The 24650-nt window shown below is 37.9% G+C and overlaps 4 protein-coding genes across 14 annotated transcripts in view; 2 read left to right on the top strand and 2 right to left on the bottom strand.

Annotated features, from left to right (window-relative positions):
• The window catches only part of vav2 (vav 2 guanine nucleotide exchange factor), a 178092-nt gene extending 171811 nt beyond the window's left edge, over window positions 1-6281 (bottom strand). For 2 of the 5 annotated variants that reach the window (XM_052588374.1, XM_052588373.1), the window contains exon 1: window positions 5107-6278. In XM_052588374.1, the coding sequence (XP_052444334.1) occupies window positions 5107-5310 (204 nt within the window). In that variant the 5' untranslated portion in view covers window positions 5311-6278. Of the gene's footprint in view, window positions 1-5106 lie in introns of all 5 variants that reach the window. The other 3 variants (XM_052588370.1, XM_052588372.1, XM_052588371.1) reach the window with 3 other exon arrangements.
• The window catches only part of dnai1.2 (dynein, axonemal, intermediate chain 1, paralog 2), a 230406-nt gene that overhangs the window by 191065 nt on the left and 14691 nt on the right, over window positions 1-24650 (top strand). The gene's annotated exons all lie outside the window — the stretch shown is intronic.
• brd3a (bromodomain containing 3a) lies at window positions 7446-16288 on the bottom strand. 6 transcript variants are annotated; one of them, XM_052588376.1, is made up of 13 exons: window positions 16142-16212; window positions 14299-14376; window positions 13798-14172; window positions 13438-13575; window positions 13220-13355; window positions 12930-13120; window positions 12452-12823; window positions 12202-12330; window positions 11890-12096; window positions 11435-11503; window positions 10133-10350; window positions 9729-10012; window positions 7446-9550 (listed from the first exon to the last, which is right to left on the bottom strand). In XM_052588376.1, exons 3-13 carry the CDS (start codon window positions 13996-13998, stop codon window positions 9444-9446), a joined length of 2052 nt encoding a protein of 683 aa, XP_052444336.1. In that variant the 5' UTR covers window positions 13999-14172; window positions 14299-14376; window positions 16142-16212; the 3' UTR covers window positions 7446-9443. The 6 variants fall into 6 exon arrangements, with proteins under 6 accessions (XP_052444336.1, XP_052444337.1, XP_052444338.1 ...); XM_052588377.1 differs by lacking the exon at window positions 14299-14376 and having other exon boundaries at window positions 12452-12820; window positions 16142-16288; XM_052588378.1 differs by lacking the exon at window positions 14299-14376 and having other exon boundaries at window positions 11905-12096; window positions 16142-16288.
• Window positions 16951-23717, top strand: wdr5 (WD repeat domain 5). Of its 2 annotated transcripts, none has more exons than XM_052588385.1 (14): window positions 16951-17182; window positions 18358-18536; window positions 18731-18839; window positions 19925-19998; window positions 20076-20165; window positions 20275-20364; window positions 20448-20531; window positions 20650-20705; window positions 20788-20834; window positions 21047-21122; window positions 21260-21293; window positions 21393-21467; window positions 21618-21705; window positions 22854-23717. In XM_052588385.1, the coding sequence occupies exons 2-14, from the start codon at window positions 18456-18458 to the stop codon at window positions 22952-22954; spliced, it is 1005 nt and encodes a 334-aa protein (XP_052444345.1). In that variant the 5' UTR covers window positions 16951-17182; window positions 18358-18455; the 3' UTR covers window positions 22955-23717. The 2 variants fall into 2 exon arrangements, with proteins under 2 accessions (XP_052444345.1, XP_052444344.1); XM_052588384.1 differs by having other exon boundaries at window positions 16954-17182; window positions 18384-18536.

Consider the following 24650-nt stretch of genomic DNA (forward strand, 5'->3'; position numbering starts at 1 on the left):
GGCACTGAATAAAACGGCCGATTTTGTCAAATAGGGTGTCAAATTTCACGCGACCTCCCCTGCACCAGATATTAGACATGTAATACTTAATCTCTGACTCAAAAAAACGTAATGCTCCTTAACAAAATATTCGAGAGCGCATTGAATCAGTGCGAAAAAAAGCGGAGCTACTGTGAGAGTGAGCCATTTTTTCTGACCAATGTTGTCAACGTCAGCGAGTATTGGCATTAGATTATTATTATTATCATTATTATTTTTATTATTATCTAATGGCATCAATAAAGCTTCAATAAACCCGCAATGAAGTGTTGGGACTTCTATTCGCGGACACTGATTCTGAAGGGGAATATCTGTATCCAGAAGATGACGGTGATATTGAAAGTGAAAGTACACCAAGCACAAACGGTGAATCCTTTGCCCAATGTAAATGGTCCTTTGCCAAATGTCAGAGGTGTGAACAATGTTTGCAGGGGTCGGAGTGTTCATTGCGAAATTAGCAGGCGTGTTAGTGTTGCGGGGACGAAGCGGGAGATTTTTTCCGCGCTAGACATGTATATTTGTCTTCTGACCGCACCTCTCCGCAATCGCGGTGACAGTATTGTAGTGGAGACTTTGTCTAATGCCACTGGGTATGTTAGACGAGGTCGAAGTATTCATAGGACAGTTAGGAGGAAAGGTGGTGAGTCGCAATGACACTGACAGTAGTTCGAGCTGTGCACACTCGGCGCGTGCGCGAGGCAGATCTGGCCGCGCTGCTCATAGCAGAAGCAGAGGCGATGTGACACGGGGCATAGATTTTGAACTAAAAAGGTCTTGTCTACTTGTGTTTGTGTGTCATATGAATAATATATATGTGCCCCATACATGGAATCAGAGTGCCTGCTGCATGTAGTAAACTGAAAATCCCAACCGCTACATGCATTCGGTTTGTTTCTACCATTTATTAGTAATGATTTACACAGTTTGTTTACTACTTACTGTTGTGAAATGGAAAATCAATAATCGTTAATCGAGAATCGTTAATAATCGAAAATCGACTGTAATCGAATCGGGACTTCAATAATCGTAATCGAATCGAATCGGGAAATCAGACAGATTAACCACCCCTAGTTTCTGCTAGTGTATTTAATCTTCATGCTGCTCTTTAAGCTTGTTTAAATAACCACTCAAATCGACAAAAAAAAAAAATCAGCATTAAGAGATCTCCAACAGATGCCAGAGGCCAGGAAGTGTGGTAAATGTCTGAAAACTTGTATGAGATTGTGGCTGAAAATGCAAACAAAAGTATGAGAGAGAGAGGCGGGGGGGGGGGTTCTGTGTAATAAATCAGAGAGAAATCTCAAAGATGAAACCCATTATCCTTGCTGCAGAAATACAAGAGTTATGAGAATGAACGTATCTAAAAACAGAGCTAAAATGAATAGGCTGTTAAAGGCAAATGGGGAGTACAATAAAATGCATAAAAGTGCTACAGTGAGCAATGACTCATCTCTCTTTCTCTCTGCCCTGCGTACGTGCTGTAAGACAGGCTGCATTTTCTAAGACGAAACAACAGACACTGCAATTTCCCCAAAGCCCTAAAGAGAGAGGGGCCAGACCTCACTCTTTAAACTGAAGTCCCAAGACAGTCCCCGGGCCGAGCCGGAGGTGATGGAAACTAAACACACAGGTATTGCATGCAAGTACACACACACACACACGCATTCTCACTACTGGGGGCTGAACTATCTCTAAGGAATTAGTTAGAGGTAAATAAAAGTGGGGAAAAATATAAGAACAATGCAGACTTCAAAAATTCAAAACCCACCAAGCTACGTCTGTCAGACAGAGCCAGAGGAAATGAACTGCCCCTCTTTTTGAGACCTCAGATCTACCTTAATGCATTGTGTTGATGCCTATACTTTATCACAAGGCAGAATTATTTAACACTACAGTATTATTAACAAATAATACAGCCTAAATAGCAAAATACACAGAGTAAAATAAACAACCCATATAATACCAGTATGTAATGTGCCCATATAAATACCGCACAATCATTTTTAAAGGTTTTCATTATTTACTCATCTTCATGTCATTCAAAACCAGATTCCAAAAATAAGAAACTCCTGAAGAATCTTTAAATAGCTATTTCCGTACAGCGACTGTTTGTAGTGATTATACGCTGTCATTGAAATCACTGTCATTGAAGGCTAGATGGGTAACGGGTGAATAATAATTAAATGTGACATGCTATTTTGGAAGTTGGAGCTTGAGTTAGATGTGACTAAGGTCTGTCTCTCACACAATTGCTTGTTCTCACATATAGCTTCAGCATGAAATTTAGCATAATATGGAATATTTTTATAACAATTTTCCTGGTTTTCTGCAAAAAAAAAAAAAAAAAAAAAAAGCTCATACATGTTTGGAACTACATGAATGGTAAAAAAAAAAAATATATATATATAATGACAGCATTTTCATTTTTAGGTGAGCTAATCTATTAAAACAAGCTTTCGATCAGACAACAGAATTCATCTATTCGAAATACACAAGCACTGATTTCCTTTTTGTGAAATCCCTTGCACTTCAAAGACAAATAAAACATTCATGGACATGTGACGTAATCAATTATTTTCTGTGAGAGAGGAAAAGCATCTCTCGGTGTGACTGATACCAACAGTACTGCCACATGGGCTTTGACTTGCTTGTTATTACAACATTCTTTACATGTTGTAAGTGTTTGCTCACTAAAATTATTTTGGGAAACACTCGTCAGTATACTAACACCTGAGGCTGCCCTTCCAGATTTTACCAATGTAATAGTCTAGGTGTTACAAGTGACAGCCAATCAGCAGGCTTGATCACTAGAATGTGATTATTAAAAAGGCCTACTGGACTAAAACGAGGAACATGTGAAGCATACAGAACAGAAGCTTCAGTATCGATGAACATCCACCACAAACAACCCACATAATCACTTCATCCTGATTTAATGGAGGTAGTAAATTAACAACCACTGTGTATCAAAGCACACAGTGACCTTTGCTGCGTATAAATCACAGCTTACATTGTGCTGCCAGATCTCCCTTTCAACCAATTTGTCACAACGTAATACCACACAAAACCCTTCCATGCTGAGGAAGCTACTGTTGTGGGAGGATCAAATGTTGCTATGACTGCCTTAGAAATAACAGCTAAAACAAAAACCTATAAGTCCTGGGTGAAACAGCTATTCAGTCATATGACAAAATCTATACAGGTATAAATCACACCATGGTTACAGTAAAAGAAGGCCATAAAACTCTTTATGTTTTTACTCAGCATATATATCTGGTCCAAGTTTGCTGTTAAAAGAAAGGTTTTTATCTGCAAAGGGGCTGTGTGCATCAACTTTTTTTAAATCAACATTTATCATTTAAAATCAACAAGATTTTAGGTCAAAATTTACAATAATCTGTAAGTGATGAGTGTATAGGAGTTCTGTAACCATTTAAATCATTTTATTAAACACTCCTAGGGCTTCAAAAATTGTGATATACTTTTCAAAAAGCACAAATTTTTCCATTCCACCGTGCTACTTTTACATTGTTTTTCTATGCAAATACATGCTAGATGGATGTATTTGTCCACTGCACTAGTCTTGTGTGTTTTACAGTGTCTCGCACATGAACGTCTTTTTTCAAATCAAAAACATGTTCTGTGTGAATAATCCCTAAGTGTAATTATCAAATCACAAAGGCTATAATTTAATAAATAAGTGCTGCAAGTTTCAGAGTGAAGTGCAGCACTGTTCATTTACACTCGATCAGCTCATGACCTGTTTTTTTCAGTGTCTCAGAATGATGCAAATGCTACTCCCTGCAAACTCATCTCTGCATCAGAGTTTGAGTTAAATATAACATGTGCCGTCCATTTTCCCAAACTTTTTTTATGATAAGAGCCCATAAATCTAATTAGTATTGAAATTATAAATAAAATTATCATTATCTTAATATTTAATAAAAACATATGTATTATGTATTATTATTATTAATACTATACTGTCACACAGACTTAATTAAAAAATAATTAGCAATATGAGGTTTAAAACTCTTTTAAAGCAAGTATATCTTGTCATACTGCATTACATGTCAAAATTCCTGTCATACTGCATGACATCAAACTTTCAAAAGTATTTGCCAACTTCCCATAAATCAGCAAATCACTGCAGTAATTTAAAAGCTGAAGGACCATGGTGCTAAAGATTTGGACGTAAAAACTGATGCACAAAATAAGGATAAATGTTTATCTTAGCATTTGCATGTTTTTAAGAGAAGATACCAATGCGAATTTCAATCTACGCAGCATAGTTATGTAGACTACATAACATAAGGGTTTAATTTCTGGACAGAAACCCAATTCAATACAAGACATGCAGAAGGGGAGTGAGACACAGTGGCACGTGTGTTTAAAACCTCTCAAAACAGTCAACACAAGTCAAATGGCTACATCATGCTTCTCAGCCACATCATATTTACGGGTAGGAACTGCCTTTGCCACACATTCCTTCACAAAGAGCACTGGCTGAAAACCACATTCCAGAAACACACAAAGATCTTGCTGCTTTTCCTGGTTTATGTTTACAGCGATAAGAGCCTTGGCCCTTTCTTAACATTCACCTTTAAACCCTGCACAGCCTCATATACTTACTTTCAGATGATCAGGCTTATACTCTGTGCAGTATGCACAATGATACAAAAGGATGTATACTTGCATGCTTTTATCTAAGGAAAGTTTAAAAGACACCTGTGTGCTTTGCATTCAACTGCTTGCTGTTCATGAAACCCTAAAATTTTACTTAAGCTTTTAAGATAAATATTTCAACATCTTAAACAATGAGAATTACTCTATAAAACATCTAAAGGTTTAGATCAGATAACATTTTCGATTAATCGATTATGACAGTTCTATTTGCTCAGCCTTTAATGCTCGACAACGACCCCTGTTGATATGAATTAGAGTGGCAACCTAATTAGAACAACACTGCACATTCTCCGGCTGTCAATGCTATCATCAATCATTCCTGAATATGTGCCAAGCATTCAAATACAGCCATTAAAAGGACAGTAGTGAACATTAACTTACCTGTGACATCTGAGGCCGGAAGTTGATCTGCTTTAGGTCCACGGATCCAGGAGACAGATTGTGCAGCATCTGGCACAGGAGCACCCCATCTCTGAGCGCCTGGGCCAGGTCAAACACCACCGCTGAGGGCCAAACGACCCGGTGGTTGGGAGGCAAAACCTTACAGTCTATCAACCAGCGACCGCACTGTCTCCACTCCTCCATATTGACAGAAATGATGCAGAAAACTGGCAAAAATAAAACTATATGTCTGGCAGCCAGGCGCACGTACCAAGATAATGCTGATGTGAAATGATCCCAGTTCCTCTTTAGTCCAAAGGGCACTAAAGTACCTAAGGTCAATTGCGTGAGAACGATCTTCAAAAGGATATAACGTGAGGCTTTACAACTTTTTTAACAAGTTAGATCCAGCTGAGTGCTATCCACTACAGACCTATACAAGACTTTGTATAACGAAATAATCCAATTAGTGAGCTAAATTAAAGGAGAAGCCGAGGAAATATCGCAAAGTATGATGTAAAAATATGGTTTAGATGTGTTTCCCCTTAGAGAATCAGATGAGTGTCCTCTTCATCATCATGGACTGACATATTTGGCTCTGTAAACGCGTCCTGTCAGAGCAAAAAAATGTCTCTCAGGACTACAATAGATATGTTCCTCAACAATAAATGCTGGGAAGGACTGCAAAGCAGCCGTTACACGCAATTTCGGACGGTTTGTTAAAGTTTTACCTTAAAAATAAAGAATAAATCCATGTTTTGTAGTCTTCAGTAGAAAGCTCCTCACAAGCGCTAGCGCACCAGGCGGGATATAAAATGTCCAACTCCAAACAGAATCCGGTCCAAACTTGTTTTAAAAACTTATTGAGGGAAATATCGCAGCTTTCAGTGAAACGCACAAACTCTGGCGTATTTAACGCGAAAACTGTCGTTCGTCCCGCTCCTTTCGCTTCCACAGAAAAAGAAACGCCGCGAGGTCTCAGTTCTGGACAGCCGTTTCTTGAGTCGCGATGGTTTCTCGGTTCTTTCTCAGTTCGTTTCCGTGTAACGTTAGATGGTTTGAGTGTTTTGATTTCTCCGCTCTCGTGAGCCGTGAGTGCGAGCAAGCGTGAGCGCGCACGGAGCGGGAGAAAGGGCGCGCGGCGGAGAAATAGCATCTGGGTTCCGGTCGCGCTCGTCCACGTGTGATGAGGAGAGGGGTCGTTCTCACTAAAATAACTACCCGAATGCCTTTGATATTAGTAGTTTTTAGTCAATTCTGGAGACATCACAGTAAATACGAATATGTGAGGAAAATGTCATATGTTTTTCCAATGTTTTTACATGACTGGTAAAAATTACTCTCTGACTGAACATTCAAAAATACATGGACTCGTGATTTTTGTCATCTTTCTTTTAGATTAAACTGTTTAGAATATTAAATTATACTTAAATGATCGTTACAACTAATGATTTACATATTATTTTGTTATTGCTTTGTAATCCAGGCTGCTTTTTATATGAATAGGTTTGATAAGATTTCTTGGGAGCCTTCAATCATGTAATATAGTCTTCATCATCATGTGTGCCATGTAATTTATATAGTAATTTATATTATACATGTGCAATCCAAATACACTTTTTATTCGTAAGACATAGTAACGGTAAAAAATCTCACTCCATGTTTGTGGGGACTCAATTTACCTCAGTAAAAGTATTTACACAGATCAAACATGTTTTGCTTTTCTTGATGGAAAATTTGTTCTAGAGTGACTATTTGCCCTGGGACCAATATGAAAACTGGTTAAAGCACATTTAGGATGAAAGATGGCTTTTTGAGACGGATGCGAGTAGCTGTCACAAGACTCAAAGCATTGATCCATCTTGGACTCTGCAGTATTGTGTTAGTGGGGACCACCGCAACAAGAAGCTCACGTGTTCCTCCCATCAGAAAGTGTTATTATAAACCTCAAGGATGTACAGTTTACATGTGTAACTTAATAAATGATTGGGACAGTATCACTTCTGCTATTCCCTATTAATTATTATCTGCACTTTGAGGTAGTGAAATACCCTTACAGGAACTGAGATGTATGTGACATTCTTCTGGGGTTAGGCTATATAACACCCAAGGACAAAAGACTCTAACACTAGTTATTTTTCTTTTTGGAGGATTATTGGACTAATTTGGTAACATTTAAACTAGCAATCATACCAGGCATAATGAACTCTAGCAGAAATGGGACACCGTTACCATCTAGTGGTCAGTGGTGGTATTTCGGTGGTCATGAAGTGAACTCCAATGAGGAAAAGGTATGTCCACTTAAACAATTGAGCAAAAGATGAAAAGTAAACACAAAATAAAAGGCAATTTGTCATTTATTTTATGAAAAAAAAAAGTACCCGGTGTACAAGACATTCCAGGTAAGCAAATACATCAAATGTTCGCCTCTACCATTGCCTCCGACCCAACCCTCTGGCCCGTATCGCAATAAACAAGCCTAAATCTACTCACACTGTATTCTTGATTTTGTTGTTTCCATGACTGACATTTACAGTATAACTATAAACAGCTCAAAATGTTTTTTTTTTGTTGTTGTTGTTGTTTTTTTTAAGAAAAATACAATAAATCAGCATGCATGTCAAAATAAAAAGTTAACTTTTTGTCTTAAATACAAAAGGAACTTTTTCAAATCAGGGCCTAAAATGAAATTAAGTTGTATATCTATATATATAATTTATCTATATAGTCAAATACTTTTTCTTCTTTTCAGTCCGTCTCTAAAAGAAATCAATTTTAAAAACCTTTAAAAAGAACGAACTTGATCAATATTTGTATCAGACACTCAGAAATGACTTAAGAAAGCTTTGAAAGTTATGTGCACCCAAAGACAGACAACAAAATCATTAACATGATTAACCTGAAAATAGTTATGTTTTGACTATGTCTATTAGTGTTTTATTTAGTCTGAAAGATGCATGTCCCTCATAAATTTTAGCTTTTTCTAAATTATTACAAAATTAAGTGTTCCTGCAATTATATCCAAAAAGTCTTCAAAACCAAATGCATCAGTAAATGAAACAAAATTTAGTTCCCTTTACATTACTTACAACGGTTTTGTGTTTTTCACTCAAAAAAAGTAATTAAAAATGACATTACAATATCTTACAAATACTTAAGAAAATAATCAAACGCATAGTTATTCTAAGAGATATTGGATAGTAAATCAATCCACAGAAGGAATGGCTGGGAAACTTCATAAAGGAAAAGATGAAACCCAACTAACTGGAACTGCTTACTATTCATAAGATCTATTGGAGACTTACATTCATGAATCAATTTTGCAAAAGTGAGAAGAGGAAGACGCTGTGATTTAACTACCATTGTCCAAACACTTGAAATAAAAAAATTAAGAAATGTATCATAATTAGCATTATTAAAACATGGCAGTATAGATCAAGATACAACTGACATTTACTGCTTCCATATCTCAGCATCCACATCACCAACACTTCTAGCCTTATCTAAAGATATCTGATGTACAAATGTCAGTCATTGATGTGACTATTTAAAAATCTGTACATTTATTGCTCACCAAGGCATTTAATAAGACAGGAAGTCTGCATGTGATCCAGCTTACTGATTCACGTTCATGTCATTGCAAAGCATCTGTACAAAACCAGCAAATCTACTTGATTCCCATCAAACTATTTTCCTAAACCATACATTAGCTGAAGAGTATAGGATTCCATTTTAATATTGTCCTACAGCTATAATAATGGCCAAATTAAATTTAGAGAGCTTATTCCTAATTAAAGCCATTTGTTCCCCAGACTACCTAAGTGTTGTGACATTATTGGGAAAGGCATTGTTTTCATAGACAAGCATGAAAATCTCTCACGGTTTATGAGAGAACAATAATACAAAGAATAGAAATCAATAATGGCACAGTGCCCAATGGGGAAAATGAGGCTACAGCAAAAACAAAATTAAAATACAACAGACTGGTACAGAAGTCAAATCTGAAGAGAAGAGTGAGCTTTCAGCTTTCTCTGTTGAGTAGGGATAGCATATGTCTGCAATGGTAACGTCCAACATTACCAGGACACCCAGGAAGAGAATTTGAACTGTAAAGTATGCATAAAGACTTCCTCTCCTTGCAGTTTTAAGTGTGGACATTCCTTTCAGAGTCAGTGGAAATAGGCTTTTTAGCGCTCCAAAAGAAAAAAAAAAATGTTCTGACATGATGCATTTTTATTGTCTCTTTTCTTTCTCTTTCTTATAAAAAGTCTCAGAGGGGAAACGACCTTGACTGCATACAATGTTTTTAAAAAAATAAAAAAGTAAATAAAAAGTGTTCAGTCAGAGTCACTGCTGTCTGAAGTGGAACCACTGGAGGTGCTGCTGCCCGAGTCTGAGGAACTGCTGCTGCCGCTGAGTCGAGACGGGCCTGAGCCTCCTTTCTCTGAGACCAAAGAGAGACAGTGGTTACAGAATTGTCTTCAAATACATACCAAACCAAAAACAGGAAACATTTGCGAAATGAAGAAAATGCACACTGATTAGCAATACATTTACTTGTGCTAATTTATTTATGCTATCTGGCATCTAGCTACGTGTGTAGGCCAAGAGTGCGCACTTACGTGGAGGTTTCCTCTGTTTCTTCTGTAAACACGACTTGACATATCGCTCCAGCTCACGCAAAGTGGAAGGTTTGAGCGTCTCAAAATCTATTTCGATTTCGTCAGGGTTGGAATCCCGCAGCGAAGGTTCTCTGGACTGAATGATGTGGACCACCCTGCCCAACTTCTCTCCAGGCAGCCGGTTGATGTCGAGGCTCAGTTGCCGTTTTTCATCGTACGTCATGGGGAGCGACATCTCTTCATCAGACTCGTAGCCTGGCCCTCTGCCACCCTTCTTTGGTTGCCTGTAAAGGTTCCATCAATAGAGAAGAAACTCTTTAGACCTTAATTTATTATTTTAGATTGAATCCATAAAAAATATCCAGAACATCTTCAGAGGAGAAAAAAATAAAAAAAAACCTAACCTGTTGCTTGGTACAGTGCTGTTAACCTTTCTGGCAGGACCCTTTTTCTGCTGGGCTGGTTTCGGTGGCTGTCCTGGCTTGCCTTTCTCCTCTGGTTTGGATTGGTTGTGTTTGTTTTCATTCTTTTTCTTGTCTTTTTCTTTCTTCTCTTTCTTTTTCTTTGGTTTACTTACGGGGGCCTGAGAAAGAGCAGCTAACTGTTCATGGACGGCTTTCAGCTGGGGAGAGCCAAGGAAGAGGAGTTAGTGATCTGCTCCAAGTCATCACTTACTGTACATGACATTTACATTTGATTATCAAAGAGAACTAAAGACTTCATACATTTCTGTATTTCAACACCAAAGAAACAAATGTATTAAATTATAAAACAAAACAGTAATACAGCTGCCCTTACTAAAATACAGTAAAAATAATAATTAAGTTAAAACAATAGTAACAGTAATATTATTATTCTTATCATTATTATTAATTAAATACAGTTCCTTCCAAAATTCTAAAAACTAAAAATCATTTATGCCTGTTATTATCTGTGATTCCAAGAATAGACTGCATGTCAGAATGGAACAGAATGAAAAGAATATAAAGAATAGGACAGCAATTATCAGTTTTAGAAGCAATTCTGCCCTTTACAACTAAGTAAAACAGTTACATTTATAGATTTAAAATAAACTACACAAACCATTTGTGCCTAGCAATGCCTCTGCTGTTTACTAAATATGGCTCAATGAAAAACAAATCACAACCAATTAAACGGATATCATAACAGCATTATCAGTTTATCTGTTCTGATGCATAGCTGCATAAATGATATTTACAGAACAAACCATAACAGTGAAAATACCAGACCGTTACACCCCAATTAACTACAAAGCCATAGTAAGAATCAAAGAATACCACCAGACTAGGGACTCATGCTATGAAAACAGTCCTTATAAATACATATTAATGGAATAAATGTAGACAAAGGGCATTTATAGCGTTGCACTGTTTTCTGGAACTAGCAAGAGTTTTTCTAAACGCAAAGCAAGCCAACATGAACAAAGAAGTTCACATACACAGTCCACAAACACACACACTTATCTATTCATTTCCAAAACTTTCAGCACTTCCTTCCTACACATACACTGCTGGATTCCCAACACTACCCAACAAAATCAATATTGTTCTGCTGCTTTTAACCCTCTACCGCCGATCTCACTATCCATATCATACGCTTGTTCATCTAATACAAATAATGAAAGCAACTGCAAAGCTATTACACAATATTCATAGGAAGGACAGGTAAATGAAAAGTTAAATCACCTGATTATTCTTGGTGCACCCGTTTTTTATCCCCTGTCTGCTACCAATGGGGTGCTCCAAAGAGATACACTGGTAAAGAAAATGGCAAGGGAAGAAAATATGATAATAGAGCTCCAATAAGACAAACAAAGCCACAAACAAAATGCTACTAGATCTACGTTTAGGCATTCTGGGATGTAATGCAAAGCAGTTTATGCAGCTGGTTGCGGTAGAGGGCTAAAATGCAGCTCTACATACGAGTAAACAGAAAGGTGCTTGCTGTGAAAGAAGAGGAGGGGTTAATTTAAGTGGGAGCCCCTCCAGGTCCTTCAGAGCACGAACAGTGATTGAAGCAGTCATATGTGGGTATGGGGTGAAAAGGATAATCAGAAGGGCTGACACATATCGGGAGGCCTGAGAGAACATCTCTGAGCCTGGAGAGATTAAAGGTACTTGATCCTTGTTTTGAAACCCACCTGTTCCGCACCCACCTGTTCCTGCAGCTCAGCGAGCCGGGTGGCCCTCTCCTCCTCAGAGTCGGAGCTGTCAGAGGTGGAGGAGTCGCCACTGCTCTCACTGCTGACAGTACTCTTACTGACCACACCGGCCCCGCCTACACCGCCCGCCCCGGCCACCTCCACCGGCTCATCAGGCATTTTTGCAAAACGCATTTCAAACACATCCTGAAAGACAAAAAAAAATATTTCATTAAACAATTCAATTTTAAATAAAGAAACAAAGATATTGCCAAATGAGATGGGGCGGGGTGGTGGGGGGCGGGCACATACCTGCAACTTTCTGGCCATAGCAACCACCTCATGATCAGGTGGGTTATACTTGTAACAATTTGAGAACATTAATCTGACATCTGTAGCAAAACACTGTGCATCTTGGTACTCTCGACTGTCTATTTTTTTCTGCAAGCAAAAAAAAAAAGATTAGATTAGATTCAACACCTAGCTGAACTAAAAATTCCTTTTATTTCCTAACAAAAGTAAAAATCAGGGCATTACAACTTTGTGTGCAAACTGGATGTACCTTCACTGTGCTCAAGTCCATGGGGTGTTTGATTATTTCATGGTAGTCATGTAGCTCGAGAGCCTCTGCATCAACAGGCTTGTAAAAAGGCCAGGCATATGCAGCATGCTTTTTTGAAAGCATTTCTTTAAGGATGACCTCGCAGTACTTGAGCTGCTCTGAAAGCCTGCCCTTTTTGCTTCCTTGTATGCCTAGTTCTCCATCCTCAAAATCTTTTTTAGGGGGTTTGATGGGGCGACCGGTGCTCTCTCGCCTGGATGCCACCTTGCCCTGTTTGCTCTCTAAAAGAGGGGTGGGCGACTGGCTCCTGCTGGCGGTGATGGCAGAGGTAGTAGGGGTGGTTGTGTCTGCTTTCCTCTTTACCCCCTTCTTCTAGGGAAAAAAAAGAAGGAAAAAAACACAGGGGAGACAAAGCCAAAGGTGAGGCAATGTCAGTGTATTTATATTGAGTGATATTCTGAGAGGTCCTGCAACTTACTTTGATCGTGGGTTGAGAAGGAGGCATGCCAGGTATCACGGCGGCAGTGGTTGTATTCTGTAAAGCTGGTAAGCTAGGAGTGATGGTGGGCACTGGAGCTGGAGATACGACTGCTGTCTGTGAACTCGGAGAGGTGGCACCAGGGAAAACAGAAGTGGGTGAGCCAGAAGAGACTGCCCCATCCTGCTGACCTGCATTTATATCATTAGAAAAATAATGATTTGTTTTCTGCTAATGCCTGAATGTAGAATGTTATGATCGATTCATCATGCAGACTATTTATATTTTACCAGGCCCTGCTGGTTTGCGGCCTTTGCCCTTCGGGGCAGGAGGAAGAAGCTCAACCTCCTCCTGAGGCATCAGGGCCACCTTCTGAAGGAAGATCTTCTCTAACGCTTGTGCCATCAACACAATGTCATCTGTAGGCTGGGAAAACAAACAAGGAGTAAACATGGATTGCATTTGCCAAAGCAGCCTCTCCTCCAAACAAGATTATGCCAATCCATACCTTGTTGTAAATATAACAGTTTGTGAACATAGTGTTGAAATCCTGCATACACTCGCTTGCACTCCAGTAGTACACATTCTCCAGTCTTTTCTTGATGGTGCCCATGTCCATAGGATTCTTTATGATTGTGTGATAGTCCTACACACCAAAAACAAAAAAAGAGCTTTAAAACAAACTTCAAAATAAAGCTTCATCGTAACATACTAATATAAAACCAAACAGGATTAACTAAGTGACAAGCTCTCGTTCACAAAAGAAAACTCAATTAACAGAACCTAGATTTTCAAAATCACTAATAATTTTATTCAAAATAACTACATGTATTAATACACATTGATTTTCTCTATTACATCCACTCACCGGAAGACCAAGTTTAATGGCATCAACAGGCTGGTAGAAAGGCCATGCAAACTGGTGCTTCCACAGTGTCTTGACAACTACATTTTGCATGTACTGCAGCTGGTTAGTCTTGCGACCAGGTTTGGTAGGGTTGGTCACCTCAGGGGGAGGAGGGTTTGTGACAGCAGGAGCTTCTGGGTTTGCTGAAGAGACCGTTGACATTTTGGTGAAAGGGGGGAAAACAGCTTAATGGGGAAGGGATCTTTATTACTCTGCACAGGCAGACTTTTTTTAATTCTCAATGTGCTTTTTCTTTATGTTTTTCGGTTTCTCTCTCTTTAAGCTCTTCAGTCATCTGAGAGGGACCACATCCCATTGCAGGACCCGACCTTTGACCTAAAACAAGAAACAGGACAAGTCATAAAAGCATTAAGATTTTCAAACTGATGACAAACAATGCTGCAACTGCATTAAAAAAAATCACTTTAGAAGTCACTTGAGAGCATTGACATATTTGTGTACCTCATGAGTTGAAGGTGCATTCAATATTTACATTATCAGAAAAGGCAAAATCCACAGGTTGATTGGATGAAGACATATCTAAATGTGAGCTTGCAGCCGATTATATGAAAGGGATGGGGGTTTAAGCAGAATAAATGACTGGAAGAGTCTGACATCTCATTTTCAATTTAAATTTTACTGTCAGAGCTTTTCAAAAATTGGCTTGCAGCCAGTAATGTACAATGCCATCAATAAATCTGAACAAAACAAGTACAAATCTAATAAACACATTATACTAATACATAACTGGCTGTCACATATCAAAATAAACACATATCAAAACAAGTTTTAAGAGGAACAGAGATTCCATATTGTACAAGACTGTTGTCAATGTTATAATATTAAAGAATGAAAAACAAGACATCACCACAGTGAAGTATGCCCTCACACCTGAAGATCAGCTTATGACATTTTGAATAAAAAAATATTTTTTTAAAGAAACATGCATGGATGAGACTATTTAGAGAGAAATTTGGTATTCTCATGTCAGAGCACTCTTTCCCAAAACAACCAACAGGGTCTCAATTTGTAAACAATCCCATATGTTTGTAAAACGGAGCTATTGGGGAACCGAAACCCCAACTGCACCCTGGGCTCCGCAGCATAAATGCCTGCCCACTGCTCCAGGTGTGTGTGTACACACTTTGGATGGGTTAAATGCAGAGCACAAATTCTGAGTATGGGTCACCATACTTGGCTGTATATCACTTCACTATTAATTTTCTCACAGGTAATAATATCCATTCATTCTGAGCTGTAAACATATATCCATATCTTCTGCGGCTGACGTCAAATAACACCCTATTTTCAAATACTTCCCTGAAAGCATTTACTTAAGTAATTCTGTCTTTTTGTTGTTCCAAGCCTGCATAACTTACATTTATTTGTAAAATACAAAAGAACAGTTTAATCATAGGGGTTTAGAAGACCTTGGGTACGAATAAGTGATGACAATAGTGGGAACTACAAATCTAGACTACACATTTTCATCAGCTAATCTTAATAAACGCACGGTTAGTTTGAAACCATTACAGCAGTCGCAGAATTACCGCGTAAACACTCATACCTCCCCACAGGACTAGGTCCACTCACTATTTCCAGATAAAATGAGCTCTTTTATAAATATTATTATAAATATTTATATTTTAAAAATAACTAAAATACATAACAGCTAAAATAGTCCAATTTAGACGGCTATAGCGAACACTAGATTTATTCTCATCTAATTGCTGCACAAATATGTTACCCCAACTATGAGAGCAATTAATCAAACTGAATTGTTTCCAACACAGTCCTCATATTCTTCTAGACTCCGATCACAAATAAAGCCATAAGATAGCATATTTACGAAATAAATGTCTCCTGTTGTATTTATGCATGTGATGGAGGGAAATAGAGCGGGCGCGCTGAAGTGAGCAGCTGATTAGCTTTAGCACACAGACAGTCACTCGCCAAAGATGGCGCGCATCTGTAGCTGGCTAACCGAGTTAGCATCCACACTGACCGCCTCAACACATTCCAGAGGCCCTGTAATTCACTCACACCCAAGCGTAATATACAGAAATAGAGATTATAAATAAATAAAGAGGCATACAACGGCTTAGCGGGGAAACAAGTGAATTTGCCCATGTTATTTCAGCGAGGCTTTGTTGTACTGTCGCTTTGTTGAAAACAACTAGCCACTAGCTAACGGCTTCTTATGAGATTCACTAATTGAACGCGAAATCTCTTAAAATATTGAAATAAAATGCATATTAGTATGCTAAAATGCGTTGTTTAAATAAAAATGTACCACATTACTTACTCGGTGGCTTCAAGAGAAGGGCTAGCGTGTGGAGATCCCAGTGGCTCGTCGCTTGTTTGGAGGCTGGGCAGCAGCACAGAGATGAGGTACGCGCAGTCTCTGCGCATGCGCATTGGCGCTATGTCCAACGTCAAACCTTCTGTTCTTTTTTAGTACTAGTCCGACCTTATTATATTTTATTAATCTTAAGAATTTTATACTTATTTATTTTTTATTTCTTTCATTTCAATTCATTATTTCATTGAAAGTTTTACATTCATTTATTTTTTCCTACCACCCTCTTGTGGCACTTTGGAGGTTATCGCGGCTCCCGGTTTGAAATCCATATATCTAAAATAATAATAATAATAATAATAATAATAAATAAATACAAATAATAATAATAAGTGGTGTTGTTTATTTGTTCTTTTTTATTTATTTTTATACCATGGTTCTGTAAAAGTCACGATTTACATCTTGACATGGAGTCAGACTCAGAGCCAGGCCTGTTGTCAACTTCCTGCTTGGAACAAATTATATCAGAATTATATATTAATTTCTTTATACAACTCTCTGTTTACTATAATGGAAATTTATATATTTTGATGCCTCTTTGTTGTTTATAGTGTGATGATACAGCTACGTGTTTAGGAAAATAATTACACTGTCAAAAATATCTGGTAGATCTGCTTACAAGTAAATAAAATATAAAAGTGCTTATTAAAGCCTCTAGCTCGTTATAAAAACTGATACTGCCACATGGTGCACGGTACACATATAAATAGCGGTATTATGTCAGTTTATCATCTCGGCGTTTGAAAAAATGTCCCTCTTGTGCCGCCGTTGATATTTGCGCATGCGCAGTAGCTGTTACTGCCACATTACCGCCTGAGCCTGTGGTGGAGAGGCGCTCGTCCAGCGTCGTATTCAGAACGATCACTAACTCATTGCATGATCAAAACGGCCCGTCGTGCAATTCATGAACAAATCTTTATCCAAAGCCAGTAGTGGAGTCACCTCACAAGCCAAGAACAGCTTTTATCAACACCTCAGCAGCCGCCGGTGAGTGAGTTTACTAGCTGCTTTTGTTTTCTGAATGTATGGGCAGAGAGTGAGAGAGGCATGTGTGCAGAGAAAAGATCATCAATCTTCACTGTATTTTAATGTATTGTGGATGGGACGGATGACTGAAACGATAGCGTTAAACATTGACTTTAGACACGAAGATGTGTAAATTAATATTTTACTCATAAATTACTGCTTAAATGCGTTACAGATGATCTATCGTTTTGTCTGAGGCCCTGCGTCTCTCGAATAGCATAGCTGCTAACAGTAATGGTGTTAATACAGATCTTCCTGACACGGACACGAGCTCTGGAAATTATATCTAGATTTTAGCGTTGCTATTTATCCAGGTGGTTTTAGACATTTGTCAGTTTCCCAATGCCATTAAGTTAGTTTTATCATTAAATGTCGTGCACAAGAAACATTGTTTTATCAGACTTGGATTATTCTTTATATAACTGTTTTGTTATTTTATGTTTATACTAGTCTAGTATCATATGCTTTAGGTGGCGTATTCAAAGTATGTTTTTTTTCTTACGTAAGTTACTGGTGTGGGTTATCAGTTTATCCAGAATTTGAAAGATTGTGAAATTAAACAAATTATTTGTTTGTTTGTTTTTACACTTATTACCTTCTTTATCTCTTTACATACCCTTGGTGCTTTATATTGTGTGTTGCTTCCTTCAGCATCAGTGACTATGAGTCCTGAGTGGTAAAGCTGGGATCTTAACATAATATAGTCGGGAAGAAGTTATAAGTACAGAGCATGACGGGAAAACAAAATACCTAGCACCTGGATGCTTTTATCCGAGGGTAGATTAACAGTCCTTAACAAACCAGGGACTCACTATCACACAAAAGGCTACAAAACAGTCAGTGATGCCAAAAGAGGATAATATTAAATATATAAACCTTTAAAAATTATTATTTGTATGACCTTTACATATGCTCCACATTAAATAGCTTTATTGAGACAAGTACAAGTGGAAAAAATGCTATTAAATATTTATATATATTATTATATAAAAACAATGTTATATATGGAGAGAGAGAGGAAATGAGTACATTTTAAAATGTAAATAAAAATGTATACATAGTGCAGAACTCTATTAGGATGATGACTGGCAACATGTGCTTAATAATTTTACATATCCTTTCTATGTCATCTGAAGACTAACATCTTACAACTACTCATCAGTGCTTCTCTTTTGGACTGTCGGGTTGACGTCGAACTTGCTTCTGTAAACCCATTTTCTTCAACTTGGTCGTCATGGCAACTGAGGAGAAGAAACCAGACACAGAGGCTACTAAAACACAGCCGGCATCATCTGCCTCCGCCAGCCAGAGCAAGGTAAAACGTCATCTGCAACACCGTTTGGAATTGTTTTTGGTTGGTTTAGGATGATTTTTGTATCGTGCAGTGGATATGTTTGTATTATAAGTGGGATAGCAGCCTTACTAAAGAAATGTTCCTAATATATACTATGACAATATAATTTCTCTTTTGACTGTGTCATTAATGATGTGAGTTCTGCTCTAACTCAGTCAGCACCTGTGAAGCCAAACTATACCTTAAAATTCACATTGGCTGGCCATACAAAAGCAGTCTCTTCTGTCAAGTTCAGTCCAAGTGGGGAGTGGCTCGCGAGCTCATGTAAGTACTTGTACTAGTACAGCACTAATACCTTTATAAAGTTATGTGTTATAGAACAGGGGTTTCCAAAACACAAAATACCTTTTGAGATTTTAAAGGGAAAAAAAATGAAAGTATTTACTCACCCGCAAGTTGTTCTAAACCCATAAGACTTTATTCTTCGAAACACAAAGATTATTTTAATGAATCCTGACAGGAAGGAAACCTGACTTGATTTATTTGAGTTTTTTATTTACATCTGAAGCACATCACATTTGCTTTATGTTTAGATGTAAATTAAAAGCCTGAATTAAATCTGTTCATTGCATAAAGTATTTGTATCTTTTCATAAGACGTGGATTGATTAATTGGTCTTTCAGTGGAGGGACAGAAATCTCTCAGGCTTTATTAAAAAATATAATCATTTGTGTTTTGAAAATTAACATTTCATATTTGGGAAAACTATCACTTTAAATATCATTTACTAACTCATGATGTTCCAAACATGTATGAATTTTTCTTCTGTTGAACACAGAAGATATTTTGTTGTAACCAAACAGTTGCTAGTAGCTATTGACTTCTATATATACAGGGCTGCAGAATTTGGGCAGAAATAACAAGAGACCCCACTCTGATGCATTTGGAAACTAAAACCTCTTTCAGTGTTTATGTTTTTGTATTATGTATAGTAATAACACAATTGCACTTGATTATAAAATTATATTTGATAATTGTAATATGTGCACAGAAATTATGAAAATGTGAAAATTAAGTTGTCCAAAATGCATGTTATTGATGTTACTAACATTCAGCAATGGGATTTTTATGGGGCAGCATTTACTGCAAACCACCACTCTGCATTATAAATGAACACTGCTGCACTGTGACACAAAAACGCCAGTCTTTTGCTATTTGACAATCACACTTGCCATATGGCAATTTCAATTTTATTTTGATGGCAGCCCTGTTTATTTTATTTACATTTTTATGATTCATTGTTTTTTAATGAACTCACGAAGCCCCCCTTTGAGAAACACCTATATAAATCAATGGTTTTGTTGTGAAAGAAAAGCTGTACGTTTTGCTTTTTGTTTTCTTTCATCCAGCCGCTGACAAGCTGATCAAAATATGGGGTGCATATGATGGCAAGTTTGAAAAGACGATATCTGGACACAAACTGGTGAGTACCTGAACAGATCCATCATTGCTTAGACTTTACGAGGTGTCTAATGGGACCTGGTTTTCCCTCGCCTGCAGGGCATCTCGGATGTGGCCTGGTCCTCTGACTCAAACCTCCTGGTCTCAGCTTCCGATGACAAGACACTGAAAATTTGGGATGTGAGCTCTGTAAGTCAACAGCACAAGCCAAAGCTTAACTTCTCTATATATTAAATTTATATAAGCACAATTTATGATATTCAGGGCCTTTTCTCATTCTGTTTCTTTATATCACCAGGGGAAGTGTTTAAAGACACTGAAAGGTCACAGCAACTATGTATTTTGCTGTAACTTCAACCCCCAGTCCAACCTCATCGTATCTGGATCTGTAAGTCCATTGACAATCATTTGTAATTTCACTGTCTTGTTAACTCAGGCAAGCAAATGTGCTAATTATTATCTCTGTGGCAGTTTGACGAGAGCGTGAGGATTTGGGATGTTAAAACGGGAAAATGTCTGAAGACACTGCCAGCGCACTCAGACCCTGTCTCTGCGGTGAGTGCTTTTATACTGGACCTGTGAAGATCAAATAATCACGTTCATAATGGGTGATCTATTTTAAATGATCTTTTCCTTTTCGAATTGTTAATGTTTATTTGTTGCTTTGTTTTAGGTACATTTCAACAGAGACGGCTCATTGATTGTTTCCAGCAGTTATGATGGACTTTGGTGAGTGAACTTTGGCTGTGAGAATTTGTTTGGATAAATGTCAACTAACAAGCGTACCAACTGATATGTGACTTTTAAACAGCCGTATATGGGACACAGCATCGGGGCAGTGCCTTAAAACACTCATCGGTAAGTTGACTAGTGTTGTACACAAGACCAGTTTCAAAAGCAGCAGTTTGTACCTCTTAAGTGTTTATGAAACTTGTTCTTATCAAGCATGCATAACATTTATCCAAGAAAAAACTAGTGAAACAACGAAACGTATGACATCTTAAATAAAAAAAAAGAGATTTAAAGAATAAACGGGGATTAAAATTAATACATGTGCAAATTTGTATTAGATGATGACAACCCACCAGTCTCATTTGTGAAGTTCTCCCCCAATGGCAAATACATCCTGGCTGCGACTCTGGATAAGTGAGTCAGAGCCTTCTTATTATCTTAAGCCTTATATGCTGCTCATTCTTAAAAATAAAGAAAAAAACGTAGTAATGAAATAATTTCTATTTATCCATGGCCTTTGAAAAGACATTTGCGTTCTCTTTGTGTTTTAGCACTTTGAAGCTTTGGGACTACAGCAAAGGAAAGGTAAGGTTTTTTTTCTGTTTAGTTGGGACATTGTTGTAATTCATAAAAAAAACAATTATACTTTGTCTGTGTGTACCAATATAATTTTTTCTTGTTTAGTGTTTGAAAACATATACCGGTCATAAAAATGAGAAGTACTGCATATTTGCTAATTTCTCTGTTACTGGTGGAAAGGTACGTTGGAACTATACTATACTAATCAGCTGCTAAGCACATCACACTAAACACTGCCATTGTGCATACTCATTTACTGTTTTTGTTTTGTTTACTGAAATTTCCACATTTTGGTGGTAAAGGTTTTTAAGATTTTGCTTTTGTCTTAAGTGGATTGTCTCCGGCTCAGAGGACAACATGGTGTATATTTGGAACCTTCAGACCAAGGAGATCGTACAGAAACTACAGGGGCACACAGGTAGGAACAAGAAGTTGGAATTTTAACTCTGGAAGCTTAAAGGGGGATAGTTCACCCAAAAATCACCCTCATGTCGGTCCATACCCATAAGACCTTTGTTGATCTTCGGAACACAAATTAAGATCATTTTGATGAAATCCGTGAGCTCTCTGACCCTCCATAGACAGCAAGGGTATTACCACGGTCAAAGCACAGAATTGTAGTAGGTATATCATTAAACAACCTATAGCTCATATGACATTAGTGGTCCAGCCATAATTTTGTGAAGCTACTTTTAGTGTGAATAAAAAAATTAGTCCTCTCTCCTAGGAAAGTCTGCTGCCATTATTCGTTGCCCGTAAGTATTCATGCAGCCTCATAAAATTATGGTTGAACTACTGATGTCACTTAAGCCCCTTTCACACTGCCATTCTGGGAAATACACGGGTAAAGTGTTCAGAAAAAAATTGTTCCCGGGTCGCAAGATTTTGTACTTTCACACTGCCAGTGATTACCCGGGATATGTGTGTGCTTTCACACACAACCAGTAAAGATCCCGTAACGACACGTGACATTAGGGTGTAACGTGTAATGTAAACGTTACGTTAGGCACGTTATAATTTCACTGAAGGAAGCAAAGGATCTCAGCATCAGCACGGAAAGTGAGGAACTAACTGATCTCTGCTTCATTACAGTTTGCACATTTTTTTTGTCGCGAACGATGAGCTGTCTTCAAAACAGCTGGTAAAAGAGTCGCGCGATAACGTGCGTCATCACTTCGACACGGCATTAGATCTGGCTTTTGTTCACACAGCGCTCGTCCCGGGTTGAACCCGGCAATGTTACTAGGTCCCCGACCCGGGTTCAATGCCGGAATCAATCCCGGGACGTGGTTGCTTTCACACAGAAGGCGACCCGGCAATGTTCCGGCAATATGCCGGGTCTGACGTGCAGTGTTAGACTATTTTAAGCCCTACAGTTTGAACACTTCCTGCGAATCGTCCTAGCTGAGCAGTACGAAATTTCGGTCATACTTTTGGTAATTTATTCTATTTTCCATCATAGTTGATGTGATTGTTGCAGTTTAATTTATACACACTTGCATACGTTTATGTGTGTGCGCACTTCTAATGTTGTGTGAAAATTGTTGTTCTTTTTCTTTTTTGTAGATGTGGTGATCTCAACCGCATGTCACCCCACAGAAAACATCATCGCATCAGCAGCACTAGAAAATGACAAAACCATCAAACTTTGGAAGAGCGACTGCTAAGCCTCAAGCTTATTTTACTTAATTATTTTGTGAATTTTTTTTTTTTTTTTTAATTTTCTACTTTTCATTTTGTTGGGGGGGGGGGTTGTCTTTCATTTGAAAGGTCACACTTGAGCATTCACACTGACATCAAGGCTCAGCAAGGGACTGGCTAAAGTGCACTAGCCCAACATACAGTAGCTTCTAATAACAGCACATCCCTCTCTCTGCTCATGTGAACTAAAGCCGTCACTTTCTCTCTGCCTTTCCGCCAGCTCTCATTCATCAGTTTAAGCATCCTGCAAAACTTTTAACCAGTCTGTAAATTAGGCAGCTTTGTTTGAACTTCACAGACGTATTAGGACAAAGAGAGTGTTCCTGTCTTTGTTTAGTTTTTTTTTCCTGTAAGTTTTGTAGAATGACATCTATCTGTCTATCTGTGGTTTGCACACTTCCTGATGCCAGCAGAATGCCTTGGGCACATTTTAAGTGGCCATTTTAACAAATGTTTGGAGTATTACAATTTCTCTGCCTGTGTTTGTGGCATTTATATGAGCAGTTTGCAGCTTCACTCCATTATTTGGCAGAAAAGAGGTTTCACAAACTTCTCAGAGTTTCACAAACGCCTCAAAGACTTACCAATGTCAAATCAAACCTCTGTGTATGAAATGTGTTTTCTGGCAGAAGGGTGTTTTGAACATCCACTTCATGTTTATTTCTGTACAGTAAAAAAAATGCAACTGTTGTATCAGCAATTAAAACAATTCATTGTGTTAGTTGCTAAGCTAGTTGTCAGACTTTTTTTATGGTTTTCAGTGACTTTCAGTGACTCCGTGTTGTCTAGGCAGTGCTAACAATAAAGCTTTTGTTATATAACCCTATAGCGGTCGCAGACATATAGTATGCCAAAACTTCACTTTATTCCTACAGCTGAAACTACCTGTAACACTTCTGTTCGTATCAGTTTTGGTGCTTATGAAAGATAAAACTACAATATATCTGGATGGAACAGCATCTTGGTCAGAGCTTTCAGAGAAATATCACTTAAAAAGTTTCCAGTAGACTTGGATTACACAAGCAACAAAAAACTATTCTTACCAGCACAATCTGGTAAAACGCATTCAGTTTCAAGTTATGATGTGGTTTTTATTGCACAACTTATGCAAGGAGGAATGTTGCTGTGAAGTGGATATGCCATAACCTTTTATCTTGTGACCAAAAGCAGTCTGGATGTATTTAGAGCCTTGGACACTTTGTACATACTTGCAGCTTCTCTGTTTGATACGTTTACCTCTGTTTTGTGGTCTTATTAATGGTGTCCCAAGTAGGTGATAGTATTTTAAAAAAAGATATATTTTTCCTGCTCGATGATGGTATTAACCCATCCTATGCCTCTGGATTCTCTATGTTCCTTTGTTCTTGACCGGATTGCAAGTGCACTGCAGTGATGACATGGGCTGCATGAGGAATTCTATCTGTATTGCATTTGGTCAATAAAGATTTTTTTTTTTTTTATACATGTATCCAGCACAATGTCATTCATGAATTGATACAATCGATAAAGTTAAAAATGTACCGTGCTTAAGGTGTGAAACGTTGTTTTGACACATTGGTATCTGGGTTTTTAAAAAGGGTTTATTTTGCAGTAACAACTGCTTGAATGTACATCATTCCACAGGAAGTAAGGAAACTGGTGAAATAAGGTGGATCTAATTTT

This window comes from Carassius gibelio, chromosome B21 (assembly GCF_023724105.1).
Source record: "Carassius gibelio isolate Cgi1373 ecotype wild population from Czech Republic chromosome B21, carGib1.2-hapl.c, whole genome shotgun sequence".
NCBI classification, from domain to species: domain Eukaryota; kingdom Metazoa; phylum Chordata; class Actinopteri; order Cypriniformes; family Cyprinidae; genus Carassius; species Carassius gibelio.

What these genes read in the sequence shown, in the direction of transcription:
- brd3a (XM_052588375.1), bottom strand. Translation starts at nt 13,998, where the DNA reads ATGTCAACGGTCTCTTCAGCAAACCCAGAAGCTCCTGCTGTCACAAAC. An exon ending in ACTGTTATATTTACAACAAG is followed by an intron (nt 13,356 to 13,437) that starts GTATGGATTGGC and finishes TTGTTTTCCCAG; the next exon opens with CCTACAGATGACATTGTGTT. An exon ending in GGTGCACCAAGAATAATCAG is followed by an intron (nt 10,351 to 11,434) that starts GTGATTTAACTT and finishes GGCTCTCCCCAG; the next exon opens with CTGAAAGCCGTCCATGAACA.
- wdr5 (XM_052588385.1), top strand. Translation starts at nt 18,456, where the DNA reads ATGGCAACTGAGGAGAAGAAACCAGACACAGAGGCTACTAAAACACAG. An exon ending in ACTCAGACCCTGTCTCTGCG is followed by an intron (nt 20,532 to 20,649) that starts GTGAGTGCTTTT and finishes GCTTTGTTTTAG; the next exon opens with GTACATTTCAACAGAGACGG. An exon ending in AGCAGTTATGATGGACTTTG is followed by an intron (nt 20,706 to 20,787) that starts GTGAGTGAACTT and finishes ACTTTTAAACAG; the next exon opens with CCGTATATGGGACACAGCAT.